Source organism: Lycium barbarum, chromosome 5 (assembly GCF_019175385.1).
Source record: "Lycium barbarum isolate Lr01 chromosome 5, ASM1917538v2, whole genome shotgun sequence".
NCBI lineage: Eukaryota > Viridiplantae > Streptophyta > Magnoliopsida > Solanales > Solanaceae > Lycium > Lycium barbarum.
In genome coordinates this window covers 138,193,456-138,208,011 of record NC_083341.1, presented here as the reverse complement: position 1 = coordinate 138,208,011, position 14,556 = coordinate 138,193,456, and the positions used below count along the sequence as shown (strand labels likewise).

Here is a 14,556-nt window from a genome sequence, read left to right as displayed (position 1 = left end):
TCATTCATCAAAACTAAGTTATAACATATTAGCATCATGACCCGAATTTCATTCAAAAGTGCATATCTAAGTGTATCACATGGATCACGTACAAGTCCCCAAAAGTATACAAAATGAACGTGCTCATGCAAATGTGATCTTCATCTATATTCAAAATCTCAAATATCAAGAAGCTTTCCAAAGCAAATCCAAGAAATCTCACCATTTGGTTAATTTCGCCCAACACATACATCATGCAATTACATCAAAGCATAATCAAATAACAAGAAGGACCGGAGTCCCAAATCAAGTAAGGTCGTCACCCAATAATCAAGAGAATCAAGAACCATGTTGAAAGTGGCTTCCCCATTCATACTTAAGATGGACCAAGATCCATAATTAAGATGAAATGTGAATCCAAAGTCAAGATGGGACAAGATCCGAATAATCTCAATAGGCATGCCAATATAAGTGACAAAGTCACTATCACAAGAAGGACAAAGTCCCAACGAGAATGCAATAATGCTCAAGCAATCCGTATATGTGGGCGAGTTAGTTTGTCTTACAAAAGCATTCCACATGATACCAAATGATATTCAAAGTTGCCAGTGACTCAAAGTATTCATACTCAATTAAACATAGCAAAATAAGAATTTAATTAGTAACAACCGAATAAGATAGCAAATTAAAGTAAAGACAAGTTTTACCCAAGCTTAAGATATTCAAAATACTTCAACTAAATAAAATGTGAAATTCAAGAATATGTGCAAACCTTGGAGCTTTAGAGGCACTAAAGCTCAAGAAAAACACCAAGAAGTTACAATTCCCAAAGCAACGATCAAGCAATTATATCGACTTCTTTAGCTTTTACAAGAGCCTCTTGTACATTAAATACACAATGGAATACTCACTTAAGGTCTAGAGTTTAACGATATAGAAGCTAAATCATGACGAACAAAAACGGGGCTAAATGGGTCACTATTATTGCAAATTTTTAAGTAGAAAAATTTCTGGACAGCAGCTATGTGCTGCCTTGCAGCCCATTTTTGACATAGTAAACAGAGAAATCAGAATTTTCGCAAAACACGAAAGTTGTGGGTAATTTTCTTATCTTTCCACGGCCTTTTGAATCACCAAATTCCAATTTATAGATAAAAAGTTATGGTCAAAATACTAACTGCTGCCAGCTCCAAAAACGTGATTACACTTTCTTACTTTAAGATTTCAAAATCTCTACAAAAAACTTGAATATTTCACCCAATAAAATGTGGAATAACAAGCTTACCACAAGATTGATTGAGCTTCTTCACAAACCCAAAACCTAGGATTATCAAAACAAGGCTTAACCTATTTGATTCTTGGTGGCAACCTTCCAAAATATATACAAAGAATGAAAACTAGAAGGATCTTGATGATATTTGGAGAGTAGTTTATGTAGATGAAAACTAAAAGGATCTTGATGATATTTGGAGAGTAGTTTATGTGGATTGAAGTCTCTAACGGGGGTTTAGGAGAAGAAGAAGAACAAGTAGAGAGTTTTTTTTTTTTTTGTTTTTGAAGGGTGATGAAATAGTCTTTACCCTTTTGATATAGGAAGGTAATACCCCTTTTAATCAAGTGGGTCTAAGAGCCTGTTTGGATGGGCTTAAAAAAAGCTAGGCCAAACAGGTACAATTATTTTTTGGGGCTTATTTTAAGCATAAAATGGCTTATAAGCTGGGCAGCCAAACACTCAAAAAAGCTGAAAACAACTTATAAGCTGTTGAACTTATAAGCTGTTTTCACCAACTTATAAGTTGTTTTCACCTACTTATAAGCCAATCCAAACGGGCTCTAACATATGGGCTTCATCCAATAAATATGACAAGTCTCAATTTTTTTTTTCCAAACAAAAACGGGCAATTCGCAGAATTGCCCTTCTTTTGGGGTGGTCTTTAAAATTTACCCCTCATATTTGAAATCTTTAAATTTTGCCCTTCGGCTAAAACCCATGGATTCCAGGTTCGAACTCCCATACAGTCAAAATTTTTAAAAAAAATCGCAAGACAGAGTTTAAATTTCGTTATGCCCCCACCGGCATACACTTGTGAAGGAATTATCAAAGTTATGCCGGACCCGACATACTTTTGCCATATGGGCAGACTTGGCATAAGTATGCCGGGTCTGACATAACTTTGGTAATTCCTTCATAAGTTTATGCCGGGTCCGGCATAAAAGTTTGCCCATTAAAAGTATGCCCCCACCGGCATAAACTTGTGAAGGAATTACCAAAGTTATGCCGGACTCGGCATACTTATGCCAAGTCTGCCCACAAGGCATGAGTATGCCGGGTCCGGCATAAATTTGGTAATTCCTTAACAAGAGTATGCCGGGTCCGGCATACACGCGACTCAAACCTTGCCTTGCAATTTTTTTTTTAATTTATGCTTGAGCGGGGGTTCAAACTTAGAACCTCATGATTTCTGCGTGAACGCTCAGAGTTGCAATGCGAAGGGCAAAAATTAAAGACCAGCAATATGAGGGGCATAATTTAAAGAACACAAATATGAGGAGCAAAATTTAAAGACCACCCCAAAAGAAGGGCAATTCGCGCAAAAAAATGAACAAAAACTAAAATTTTAAACTCAAAAAAAATAATAAAAGTATTTACTACAAGAGCAAGATTATTTAAATGCCAATAATAAATTTAGGGTGTTACAGTTGAACACGTAAACACAAATGTTAACGTGGCACTGACGTAACATATAAATTTTGGAGGTGTCTAGATAATCATTTTATAAGTTGGAGTGTTCAACTGACAAAGTCGAGACAAGCTGAACTGCCTACTTATGCACACTCAAAGTTGGAGGTCATACTTGCCAGCTGAGGCCAACCTTGAGGGCCTATTTATGTATTATGCCTATTTAAATTACAGTAGATGCAAACACACTAGATGATTTCTTCCCGTCAATCTTAGTTTGGTGGATAAAATTACTCGGTACATGTGTTGACCGGAGATAGCAGATATCTCTTAAAAATTTAAAATTATTCCATACCTAGTATTTATACTAATCCGATTAACATTTGACACACATCTTGAAATACAATCTTATCATTGGATTATACTTGACACATTCTCACTTTAGTTTATACCTTAATAATGATAAACTAATATAATTTGATATAAATATCACGTGTAAATAATTTTTTATCCTTACAAAATCAATAAAAATGTGCACAATTATAAAATAAATAAATAAAAAATAAAAAGGAAAAATCAGTACTCCAACTTATTCAAATTTGCATAATAGTACATCAAAAGGAACACTAAAGAAATTGAGAGCAGAGATTCCATTGATAAGAGCATCATCACAGTTAGGTGTCTGCATTGATGCTACTTCATACTCAACTCTCCTCACTTGAAGAAATGAAGAACAACTTCAAACTCCAAATCTAAACCCTAGAAAACATTACATACATAACCTAAAACCCTAATTCTATGTGCTGTTGTACATAGAGAAAAATACAGTCAAGAAATGTGTTCTTCTATAACCCCATTTTCACTTACTTTTCCACCAAAATTCCCTTTCATTAACCATCAAGATTTCATTTTTCCCTCACACCCTTTTCTCCTAAAGACTAGAAATCCTAAATTTTCACTCTCAAATTCAGTTTCAGAAAATACTGAAAAAGTTTCTTGGAATATTTCTGATCCAAATGCTTTTGATGAGTACAATGGTTGGGACTTTGTGGAACCTCCAGTTATCAAGAAAAAGAAAAAGAAAGGTAATTTTCTTAGTTACAATTTGCCCCATGTAGTTTTGGATTAAGTTGTAGCTGATTGATTGGCTTTTTTGAGGTTTGATATGAATAAAAACTTAATCTTTTGTCAAGAAGGAAAATAAAAGAAAAGTGTTTTTGTTAGTTACAATTTGCCCCATGTAGTTTGGGATTTCTTTTTGAGGTTTGATATGAATAAAAATTTAATCTTTTGTCAAGAAGAAGAAAAAGAAAGGTATATTTCTTAATTATAATTTGCCCCATGAAGTTTGGGATTAAGCTTTAGCTGATTGATTGACTTTTTGAGGTTTGATATGAATAAAAACTTAATCTTTTGTCAAGAAGGAAAATAAAAGAAAAGTGTTTTTGTTAGTTACAATTTGCCCCATGTAGTTTGGGATTTCTTTTTGAGGTTTGATATGAATAAAAATTTAATCTTTTGTCAAGAAAAAGAAGAAACAGAAAGGTATTTTTCTTAGTTACAATTTGCCCATGTAGTTTGGGATTAAGTTGTAGCTGATTGATTGGCTTTTTTGAGGTTTGCTATGAATAAAAATTGAGTCTTTTGTCAAGAAGAAGAAAAAGAAAAGTATTTTGCTTAATTAAAATTTTCCTCATGTAGTTTGGGATTAAGTTGTAGCTGATTGATTGGCTTTTTGAGGTTTGATATTAATAAAAACTTAATCTTTTGTCAAGAAGAAGGAAAAGAAAGGTATTTTTAATTGCAATTTATTTTGAGTTTTGGTGTGAAATTGGTTCGAATAGAGGGAATTAGGGAAATAGATATAGAGGATTTGTATAGCCCACCCCAACTAGTTTGGGATTAAGGTAGCTATTGGTTGGCTTTTTGAGGTTTGGTATGAGTAAAAATTTAATCTTGTGATTTCTTTGAGAATTGAGGTTTGTCGAAATTTTGGTTATATAAATGTAAATAATAGCTAAATAGATAAAATGTATTTATATAGCCCACCCTAACTAGTTTGGGATTAAGATATAATTGATTGCTTGATTTTCTGAGTTTCGGTATGAATAAACATTTAATTTTGTGATTTCTTTGAGAATTGAGGTATTTAGAAATTGGGTTTTGCAGGTTTGTCGAAATTCTTGGTTATTGGTATGTCAGTGTCTCTTGCTGCTGGACTTGGTGTTGCTTCCTACTTTTCACTATACCAGAAAGGTATGATTTTGGGATTGTTGGATTGCTTTTGTTAAGGTTGTGTTTGGTATGGAGTTTTCCATTTTTTCCATGTTCGGTTGGTCAAAACTTTTGAAAAACGTTTTCTATAGGAAAACAAGTTCCTAAAAATGAGGAAAATGACTTCCTTAGTGAAAGTAGGGATTTCCTTATATACAAATGCTTTGGATAATATTTTTCGCTTACATACCAAGCACAAGAAAACAAGTAAGAAATCCACTTATTTCTCTGAAAAACATTTTCCATGGAAAACATTTTTCCTTCGTACCGAACACACCATAAGTGGGTAGTTTATAGTGCTTTGTGGAACTGTAGTTCAATTTTTGGCTTACTTGTGCTCCTTATAGGATTCAAATTTCAATTTACTGGGCCATTCCATGGGTCGCATGATAATTTAGAACCTAATGAGGCTGCTAGTAAGGGAGAAGATGCTGAAACTGCTGCTTTGTCAATGGAAAGTGCTCAGATTTCTGAAACAGTGGAGGGAGTTTCTGATTTGGATGATACAAATGCTGTCTTGGGTAAGGTTTAGAGCTTGACAGGTTCAATGCCACCAAAATACGTTATGCTGTTTGCTTGTTTAAAATAAGCTGTGCATATGATTACTGTAATTGCATTAGTCTCAATAAAATGCTTGTAAAAGGTGTTGACTTGTTTCTTTCTTCCTTTGAACTAGTCTAATGTGAAGTGCTAGTCTTTGCATAGACTTTTTGAATCATGTAATGATACTTCTTTAGAGTGTTCTTATTTGGGTTGGGAGTAATTTGTCTATTCTGGAATTTCTTCCTTCTTTCAGAAATAATTGGCTTGTCTGCCCCCTTCCCATCCTTTGCTGTATCAATGAAAATAATTTGAAATAGAAATTATAGGAGAAGACAATTGAATAGAATTCCTCATTCAAGGCAGGCCAGCATTCACCCATGTCATGTCATTTTATTTTGAGCTCGATTCGGTGCTTACTTTTTTTTCTTTTTTTTTTGGCAATTAAAGGAAATTTTATTAATTATCAAGTGAGCAACATTACAAAACCAAGGGGGATATTCCTAATCCACCCTTCTCCAGAAAAATACCACCAGTCCACAATTCCTACAAGATAACTGAACAACCATTGCTAACAAACTATCCAGCCTAGTATGAGCCAATACATTCCTCCAATCTCCAATTTCCTCTAACCCTGATGCATGGTCCAAGTTGTATCTGCTGTGAAGAATAACAGCAATTGGTTTAGATTTGGTCTGAAATACTTGCGTTTCTCTCAATTCATATGGAGTAGATCACAACAGCAAAGCTTGCCGTCAAGATAGTGCCTCTTGCCCCTTTGCTTTTAGAGTTCTGTTTGACCCATTTCCATTCAGTTTCCCAGCTTTGTATCATCCTATGCCATTTTGCCACTCTTTAACATGGCCTTCCATAATGTTTGAGTGTAAGGACACTAAAAAAATAAGTGGTCAGCAGTTTCAGGTGCTTGAGAGCACAGCACACAAGTAGCAGGCATAGATATACCCCATTTCAACAACACATCTTTAGTTCTCAGTCTGCCCCACAGTTGCGGCCATAAAATGAAAGTCTGCTTAGGTTCAGCACAGTTGTGGCAGACCAAGTGTTTCCATTCTACATTTTGAACATCACCCCTAATTTTAGTGTAGACTTTAGAGATAAGGAATTTTCCTCCCTGAATTAAATTGGTGATATCACCAAGTGTTTGCCATATTTTCCTCATTTTCAGGATTTTTCTGACCATCCAAGAAGCTTGAGTAGGGATATTCACAGTGTCAATGGATTGCTTCTTTATATAGTAAGTATGGATCCAGGTTATCCACAGTTTCTCCTTCTTTAAACTCAATGCCCATAATAGCTTGCAAATATTAGCATGGTTCCATATCTTCAGGTCCAGTAGGTTTAAACCACCAGCTCCTCTAGGGAAGCATACATTGTCCCAGGCCACCAGTGCTCTCTCTTAGAAATTGTAGCTTCATCTATCCAGAGGTAACTTCTGCATACAGCCTCAATCATTTTCATTACCTTCTTAGGCAGTAAGAACAGTTGAACCCTGCACGGCTGGACTTCAAGTAGAACAGCTTTGATAAGTTGAACCTTCCTGCATATGAAGGTGATCTTGGCAGTTATTCTCAAAAAATGAAGGTGATCTTGGCAGTGGTTTTGTTCACCAGTGTTTTTTTTTTTTTTGATTAGCCACGGGTGTCCGAGTCTCTTTGAGCCCCGACTAATCCCTTGGGTGCACAGGCCCTCGGCAAGGAGTTTCCCGCAAGTGCACCACGGTTAATTCAGGGTTTCCCCAGTCCGATGGCCCTCAGAAATTGTTTGCACCCAGTGGGTTTCGAACTTGAGACCTTGAAAGGGAGCACCCCAAGGCTCAAGTCAATTGCCACCAGGCCAACCCCTGAGGGTTGTTCACCAGTGGTTTGTTTTGTAATATAAGTCAGTCCCTCGGTTGATAAAGGGACACCAAGGTACTTAGAAGGTAACTCACCCAACTCATACCCCAAAACATCCAAAATTCTCTGTTGTGTTGTCAAGTCTACACCCCCAAACTAGACTTGACTCTTGCTAAGATTTGCTTTCAGTCCAGCTGAAAATAGATCAAAGTTCAAACTTGCTCCTTTAATAGCTGCACAAATGTCTAATCTCCCCTTGCAAACATCAATAGATCATCCGCAAACAGAGGTGAACAATCCCCATTTTCTGGCACCTTGGATGATAATTGAAATCAGGTTCTTGTTGTAGAGTTCCCAAACATCTGGCTAGATTTCCATTACTATAACAAAAATATAAGGAGACATTGGGTCCCCTTGTCTGAGACCTGTCTTAGCTGGGATAGTTTCTGATATAGCACCATTTAGCATGAAAGTATAACTGACTGTTCTTGTGCATATCATGATCCACTGAACCATTTTACTGGGAAAACCAATCTCCCTCAACATCTGCTCAATGAAAACCCATTCAATGGAGTCATATGCTTTTTGTAAGTCCACTTTAATCATGCATCTGGGGAGATCTGTTTCCTGGTGTATCCCTTAATCAGCTCATGACTTGGGATGATATTATCAGAAATAAGCCTACCTGGTATGAAAGCTGATTGACTTTGGCCAATTTTCTCTTCCAACACTCCTTTAATTCTGTTTGAAATTATCTTTGATATCACTTTGTAGACTCTGGAGCAACATGCTATTGGTCTGAAATCTCTTACAGTTTCAGGATGAGAAGTTTTGGGCACTAGAGTAACCACTGTATTGTTGACAGCCCTCAGAAGCTTGTTGTACGGGAAAAAAATCCTGAACTGCTTTGAATGATCTTCATGAATGATATCCCTAGCCTTTTTGAAGAAATAGGCATTAAAGCCATCTATCCGTGGTGCCTTACTATTAGATGTTCTTTTTTAATTTACTTAATGTAATGGTGTGTACCAGTTTCCTTTTTTTTTTTTTTGGTTGAATTTAGAATGGTGGCTGTCCTGTTTATTAGCTCTGATTTTAATTTTATTCCTCACTGGCGTAAACCTCTGGTTCTTTGTCATTTTGAAGAGACAAGCCATGTTACAACTAAAGGAGTAACCAGAGGAGTACTTGGACGTATTACAATTCCCTTTGCTGTAGATTCTACTCAAGAAGAAGCTCTTTTTGTGTTGAAGAAACTCAAGGTATAGTTGCCTGACCATTATTCCATTTAAAGTAATAAGCTTTCCTGCTGCTATTGTTCATTTTTCATCCAGAGTTATAGTTTAGATTTGGTTCCAATCATAGTTTCACCATTATAATATAAAGTATACAGATCATTGAAGATGCTGTTAAAGCAGATGAATTATGTACAAGGAGGGAATATGCAAGATGGTTAGTAAATGCAAATATACAACTGGAAAGGTAATTTTGAATCAACAGCATTTGTTTTGGCTAGATTTTTTAGAAGGAAGCTACAATGTGAGTACCACTAACTAGATCTTTGTAACATTTTTTTGACTTGTAGGAGTAGAAAGCATCGGATAGTTCCATCAGTCGTGCTTTCTGGTTCTACAATTGCTGCCTTCGATGATGTGAGTGTTGAAGACCCTGATTTTTCCACCATTCAATGTAAGCTGGACATGTTGTTACCAAGCATAATATATACTCCCTCTGTCCCAATTTATGTGACACTTTCCTTTTTTAGTCAGTCCCAAAAAGAATGACATCTTTCTATAAATAGAAACAATTTAACTTTAAACTTTCTATTTTACCCCCCACACAAATATCTATGACTTGTTTTAGAGCACAAGTTTCAAAAGTCTTCCATTCATTCTTAAACTCCGTGCTCAGTCAAACACTTTCACATAAATTGGGACAGAGGGAGATGGAGTAGCATCATTGAAAGAGCTAATATTTTCAGTTTTTCCTTGAAAATTGTGATCCAGCCCTAGCTGAGGCTGGTATTATTCCTAGCAAGCTGTCAAATAAGGAGTTTGCTTCCACTCCAAATGTTTCAGAAGATCAGGGCGTCTGTTTTTTCCCCAATAGGTACTTCGATGTTTGTCTCCCCCTCCCTTCCCTTCCCTTTTTGTTAGTTTTTTTGCACTTCATTTCATTTCTCCCTTTGTTACCTTCGTCTATGCTTCTACTTAAGTTAATGTCTGTTTTTCTGTTTCAGTTTCTTATCTCGTCAAGATCTAATTAGTTGGAAAGCCAAAATAGAGTATGAAGTCATGCCAGGGATAGACAAAGAGGTAGGGGAAGAGCCATGCTCCGGCATTGTCTTCCAACTTTCTGAGATTTTGGCGTCCTTTATCTGCCTGAATGTCTGACTCCGTTTACAGTTCAGATATCAAGGAAGAACATAGGTTTTCTGGATGTAAGGGACATCAGTTCTGAAGCTTTGGTGGAACTTTTTGTGGATTTACGGGCTGGTGAACAGAGCATTCTTCGGAGAGTTTTTGGTCTCTTTCTTTCTCTGTTATGCACTATTACACAAAGAATTAGATTTATAGGGTGCACACTGCAAAAATCTCACTGCTTCCATGCACAAACTACTTGCATGTCGCCCAATCATTCGTTGACATGTGCAAACATCTTACCCCCTCCGTTCCAATTTATGTGACGCTCTTTCGTTTTTAGTCAGTCCAAAAAGAATGACACCTTTCTATATTTAGTGCAATTTAGCTTTAAACTTCCCATTTTATCCTTAACGACACGATTTATAGCCACATAAATATTTATGATTTTTTTAGATCCATAACCTTCACATAAATTGGGATGGAGGGAGTACTAATTTACTTAATTCAGTCAAATCTTTTTTTTTGAGGGGGTGGGGGGGTGGGGATGGAGATGAAAAAATATAGGAGGAATTTAGTGCATACAAGACAGCCTAAGTACACTAAAACTATGAATTGGGAAGTTTGTTGATTGCCTATATATAATCATTTACAGGACAGGCAAAACGATTTCAGCCTGATAAACCATCCACGAAAGCTCAGGCAGCTGTGTCACTGACAAGTGGGAGAATGCAAGAATATATACAAAGTGAACTGTCAAAACTTGAAGCAGAGAATTTATCAAGACTAATGGCAATGGAAGAAATCAAGTCTGAGCTTCTTGATAGAGGAGAAATACAGAGGATTTGGGAGAGTAAAATGGAAGTAGAAAGAAGTCGTGGTTTAGAGGTAGAGAATGCTTATCTGGATTCTGTTAGTGATTTAGAACAGGAAAAGATTCTACAAGAGAATGCTCTAGCTGAACTTCTGAGGCAAAAGGCAGCTCTAGATTGTCAGAAGCAGCTACTTTCTAGTCTGAAGGAAGAGGTTGATGAGATGTCCGAAAGGCTTGCATGTGAGAAGTTTAAGCATGTGGATGAGCAGTGTAGTTTAAGTGCTACAATTCATGATTTGGAGGTTAAGCGTGAAGCTTTGCTTGACACAAAATCTAGGCTGGAAGCTGAGGTTGAAGCTTTGCGAAAACTAAGGTACAAATATGTGTTAATTGTAGCTTTTGTTTTTTTCTGTCTTTTTTTGAAATTGGTAATAGTTGTTTTCTTTTTCTTGTTATATACTTTATGAAGTTTCAAGTCCTATGTTGCTCGGACTCTTCAAAAATATCAACGGGTGCGTGTCGGATTCACCAAAAGTAGTGTATTTTTGGAGAATCCGCCACGGGTGCAGCATCGGAAGTGAAGAGTCCGCACAACTTAGGTTTCAACATCTAGAAGTTCAGTGAATGTTAAGGGTGTGTTTGGTACGAAGAAAAATGTTTATGAAAAATTTCCTAGAAAATGTTTTCTTGGAAATTAAGCTGGTTTCTTGCTTTTTTTTTTTTTGGTAGGAAAGATTTGCTAGTGTTTGGTAAGCAGAAAAATATTACTCCAAGAGCGTTTATGTAATATAGCAAAACATTATGGGTGGGATGGGGAGGGGAGTTGGGGTGGCAGGGGGTGGAATGGTCAAGGGGGTGGGGGTTGGGGGCGTTGGGTGGGTAGAGAGGAGACAATGAACTTGGAATGTCACTTTTGAAACTTGTTTTTCCGTTAGGGAAGTCTTTATCCTCATTTTTAAGAAACTTAAGAGGAACTTATATTTTTAGAGAGAATGTCTTCCACAACATTTTGGACCAACAAACATGAGAAAATTAGAAAACATTTTCTGGAAAATGATTTCTTCCATACCAAACACACCTTAAATAGCTATAGAAGATTTTACTAATCTCGCTAAGGCATACATCTGCTGTATAGTGCATAGATTCGAGACCACATAAGAGTTATATATTTGTTGAAAAGTTGATTAAGAAGCTTAAACTAAGGGCACATTCTATTAACAAACATGATCATAGTACTTCTGAAAGACTTTTTGATGAATTACTCTTGTAACATAGTTAGAGGGATCGTCTGGAAGGAGATTAAGGGAAATATCATTTTGCATGTGCCACAATTCGTTCAGAAATTACAGTTCTTAGAAAAAGATTAATGAGTTTCACATGTTACATTTGACTTTTTTTTTTTGTCAAGCTTGATATTGTAAAGTTCAGGTTTGGTGAGGGAAACTAATTCTTTTGATCTGATGGTGTATTTTCTGTTTGTATTTACACTTGTTAGCGGAAGTAGGGGTGTCAAATTTGGCCCAAAAGGTGATGACCCGCCCAACCTTTTATGGGTTGGGCTCAAGATAATTTTATATTGGGCTGATTTCAGTCCAACCCAACATAGCTCATTTTAAAGTGATTTCCAACTTAGCCCAATACTAGCCCATTTTTAAGATTTACTTAAATTTGGGTTTGTTGCTTGAGATTTAGTTTATTTGTTTAATATATACACTTTTCTTGTATCATGTATCTTATAAGTTTGTGGTGTGTTCAATATGAAGGGAAATATTTTTTCACGGAAAATATTTTTCTCGAAAAATATTTACCACGAAAATTGTTTTCTTAAAAAATATTTTCCACGAAAAATCCGTAAACATAATTTTCAGGAAAATATTTTTCGCGAAAAATGTATTTTTAGAAAATATTTTTTTGAAAAATATTTTTCTAGAAAATAGACCCTTCAAAAAAATTGGATCAAGTTGGGCGGGTCATGACCCAACCCATTTTTAGTCCATTTCAGCCCAACCCAATTCAGCCCAAATAAATTTTGGGCCAATGTTAGCCCAACTCATTTATTACCTCAGCTCAATTTTATTGGGTCAATTTCAGCCCAACCCGCCCATTTGACACCCCTAAGCGGAAGTGACTTAAGTGGCCTGAAACGGTTGACAATGCATGTTTTGTTGAAACAGATCATGGGTCGAGGATGAAGCGAGGAAAAGTCAAGCTCGTGTTAAAGTTCTCGAGGAGGTTGAACGAAGATGGAAATGGGAGGAGCAATAGGGAGGAGGGGTCCTATAAGTTAAATAATCCAGCTGTTTTGATATACACACTTTGTCAATGTCATGATCATTTTTCCTCATTAATATTTCCTTGGTAGTACCTTGTGATCTATTAAGAGGAGTTGATCTCTTCTTTCTCTCAATTTATTTTTATGGATGAGAGTTGATCTTTGTCACTAGTAAAAGAAATTTCAAGAAATTGAAAGAGTAACTTTTTGTTGTATTTTGAAGAATGAATTGTTTTTATAAGAAATGGAAAGTAATGGAGGCACAAACACAATTTTCTTGAAAGAGTATAGTCGATGTGTGGTCAGGAGGTCATTTCAAGTCGTGGAAACATTTTTTTTGCAGATATGCAATGTAAGATTGCGTACAATAAACTTTATGTTATTTGGTTCTTTTGTGGATGCTATGTAAGATTGCGTACAATAAACTTTATGTTATTTGGTTCTTTTGTGGATGCTATGTAAGATTGTGTACAATAAACTTTATATGGCTAAAAATGGTAAAAACATTTTGTCATTGTCTAGCGGGTACGCTAAAGAACATTTTCATCTAAATTTTTCTTTATTTTATAATAAGCTCTTTTTCTATAATTGAGAATATGATTTCGTATGTTGTTAGGTACATTTATTATTACGCATGGAAAATTTCATATTGTTTTTCTTTTGTATTATACAATGTTAATGTCATTTTTTTAAAAAAATTCATAATTTAAAAAAAATCTCAAAATTAATAAATTTGTGGGGCTCGCACAAGCTTTCGACAAATATTCCCTATGCTATGTGTTTTTACCTTTTACAATAGTGGGTCAGCATTGCAAAATTATCCAAATACAGAATGCACATATGTTTTGTTCCTCTTACTTGTACATCGCATACTGGAAAGACAATTTTCAAAATAAAAAAATCATATCCAAATTTTAAGAAATAAAAATAAATTTTACAGCTGATCAATTTCCAATCTAATTGCAGGGACCTAATAGCTTTACATGGAAGCCTATATTTTTTTTGGTTTCCAATCGGTGTTCTTTATCCGTATTGGAGCTCCGATTAATGCAGATTCACACTGTGTAGGATTTTTTTTCATAGCCAGAGTTCGAATCTGCGACCTCCAGTTAAGAATGAAGAAATCCTATCCACCCTACCACAACCTTTATTAGTACATCCCAACTTATGTTTGTATGGTGTATGGTGAAGATCTTTTTGTTCTCTTACTGAGACAAAGTTTATCCAAATGTAAGACGAGTCAAAGGACTACAAATTATGCCAAAAAGAGATTGCATAAGGTAATAATGTCAAACCGTGTAAAGTTATAACTAAACTGCTTTACGTAGGCTAATATAGTCCATACACAAGGATCTATATAAGCTAAGGCTGGAATTAAATCTCAACTTTGCTCTTTTTGCTTCTGCATTGCCCCAACTGTATTATTAGGCCAACATCCAAACACTTATAAATAAATTTTTGAAAGTAGATTGAACATTTGGACCCCACCATTCATGTGGATCCCTCCTTTAATATCACATTATTTTCTTGATTGAGAGATTCAAATTGGGAAATACACTTTCCGGCTAAGAGTATATTTGACGTGATATGATTTTAGTAAAGTAACTTTTCTGTTACAAAGTAAAGAAACGTGACTTTGGTACACTATTATTAATAGTTGAGTGATCTTATTATTACAAAATTAAAAAAATATCTTTGTTACGCCGTTTTTAGTAGTTGAATAATCATATAAGCTTTCAAAACTTGCCAATATAAAAGCAGTCATATATTAAAGAGGAGTC

General features: G+C 35.6%; 1 protein-coding gene across 2 annotated transcripts; it reads left to right on the top strand.

The window, feature by feature from the left end:
- Positions 1-3,265: 3,265 nt before the first annotated feature.
- Positions 3,266-13,058, top strand: LOC132641838 (uncharacterized). 2 transcript variants are annotated; one of them, XM_060358930.1, is made up of 11 exons: positions 3,266-3,744; positions 4,829-4,915; positions 5,281-5,454; positions 8,476-8,591; positions 8,723-8,811; positions 8,921-9,018; positions 9,336-9,438; positions 9,569-9,644; positions 9,740-9,854; positions 10,345-10,876; positions 12,678-13,058. In XM_060358930.1, the coding sequence occupies exons 1-11, from the start codon at positions 3,495-3,497 to the stop codon at positions 12,766-12,768; spliced, it is 1,731 nt and encodes a 576-aa protein (XP_060214913.1). In that variant the 5' UTR covers positions 3,266-3,494; the 3' UTR covers positions 12,769-13,058. The 2 variants fall into 2 exon arrangements, with proteins under 2 accessions (XP_060214913.1, XP_060214912.1); XM_060358929.1 differs by having other exon boundaries at positions 3,267-3,744; positions 8,915-9,018.
- Positions 13,059-14,556: the final 1,498 nt, after the last annotated feature.

What these genes read in the sequence shown, in the direction of transcription:
- LOC132641838 (XM_060358929.1), top strand. Translation starts at nt 3,495, where the DNA reads ATGTGTTCTTCTATAACCCCATTTTCACTTACTTTTCCACCAAAATTC. An exon ending in CAAGAAAAAGAAAAAGAAAG is followed by an intron (nt 3,745 to 4,828) that starts GTAATTTTCTTA and finishes TGGGTTTTGCAG; the next exon opens with GTTTGTCGAAATTCTTGGTT. An exon ending in TGATACAAATGCTGTCTTGG is followed by an intron (nt 5,455 to 8,475) that starts GTAAGGTTTAGA and finishes GTCATTTTGAAG; the next exon opens with AGACAAGCCATGTTACAACT.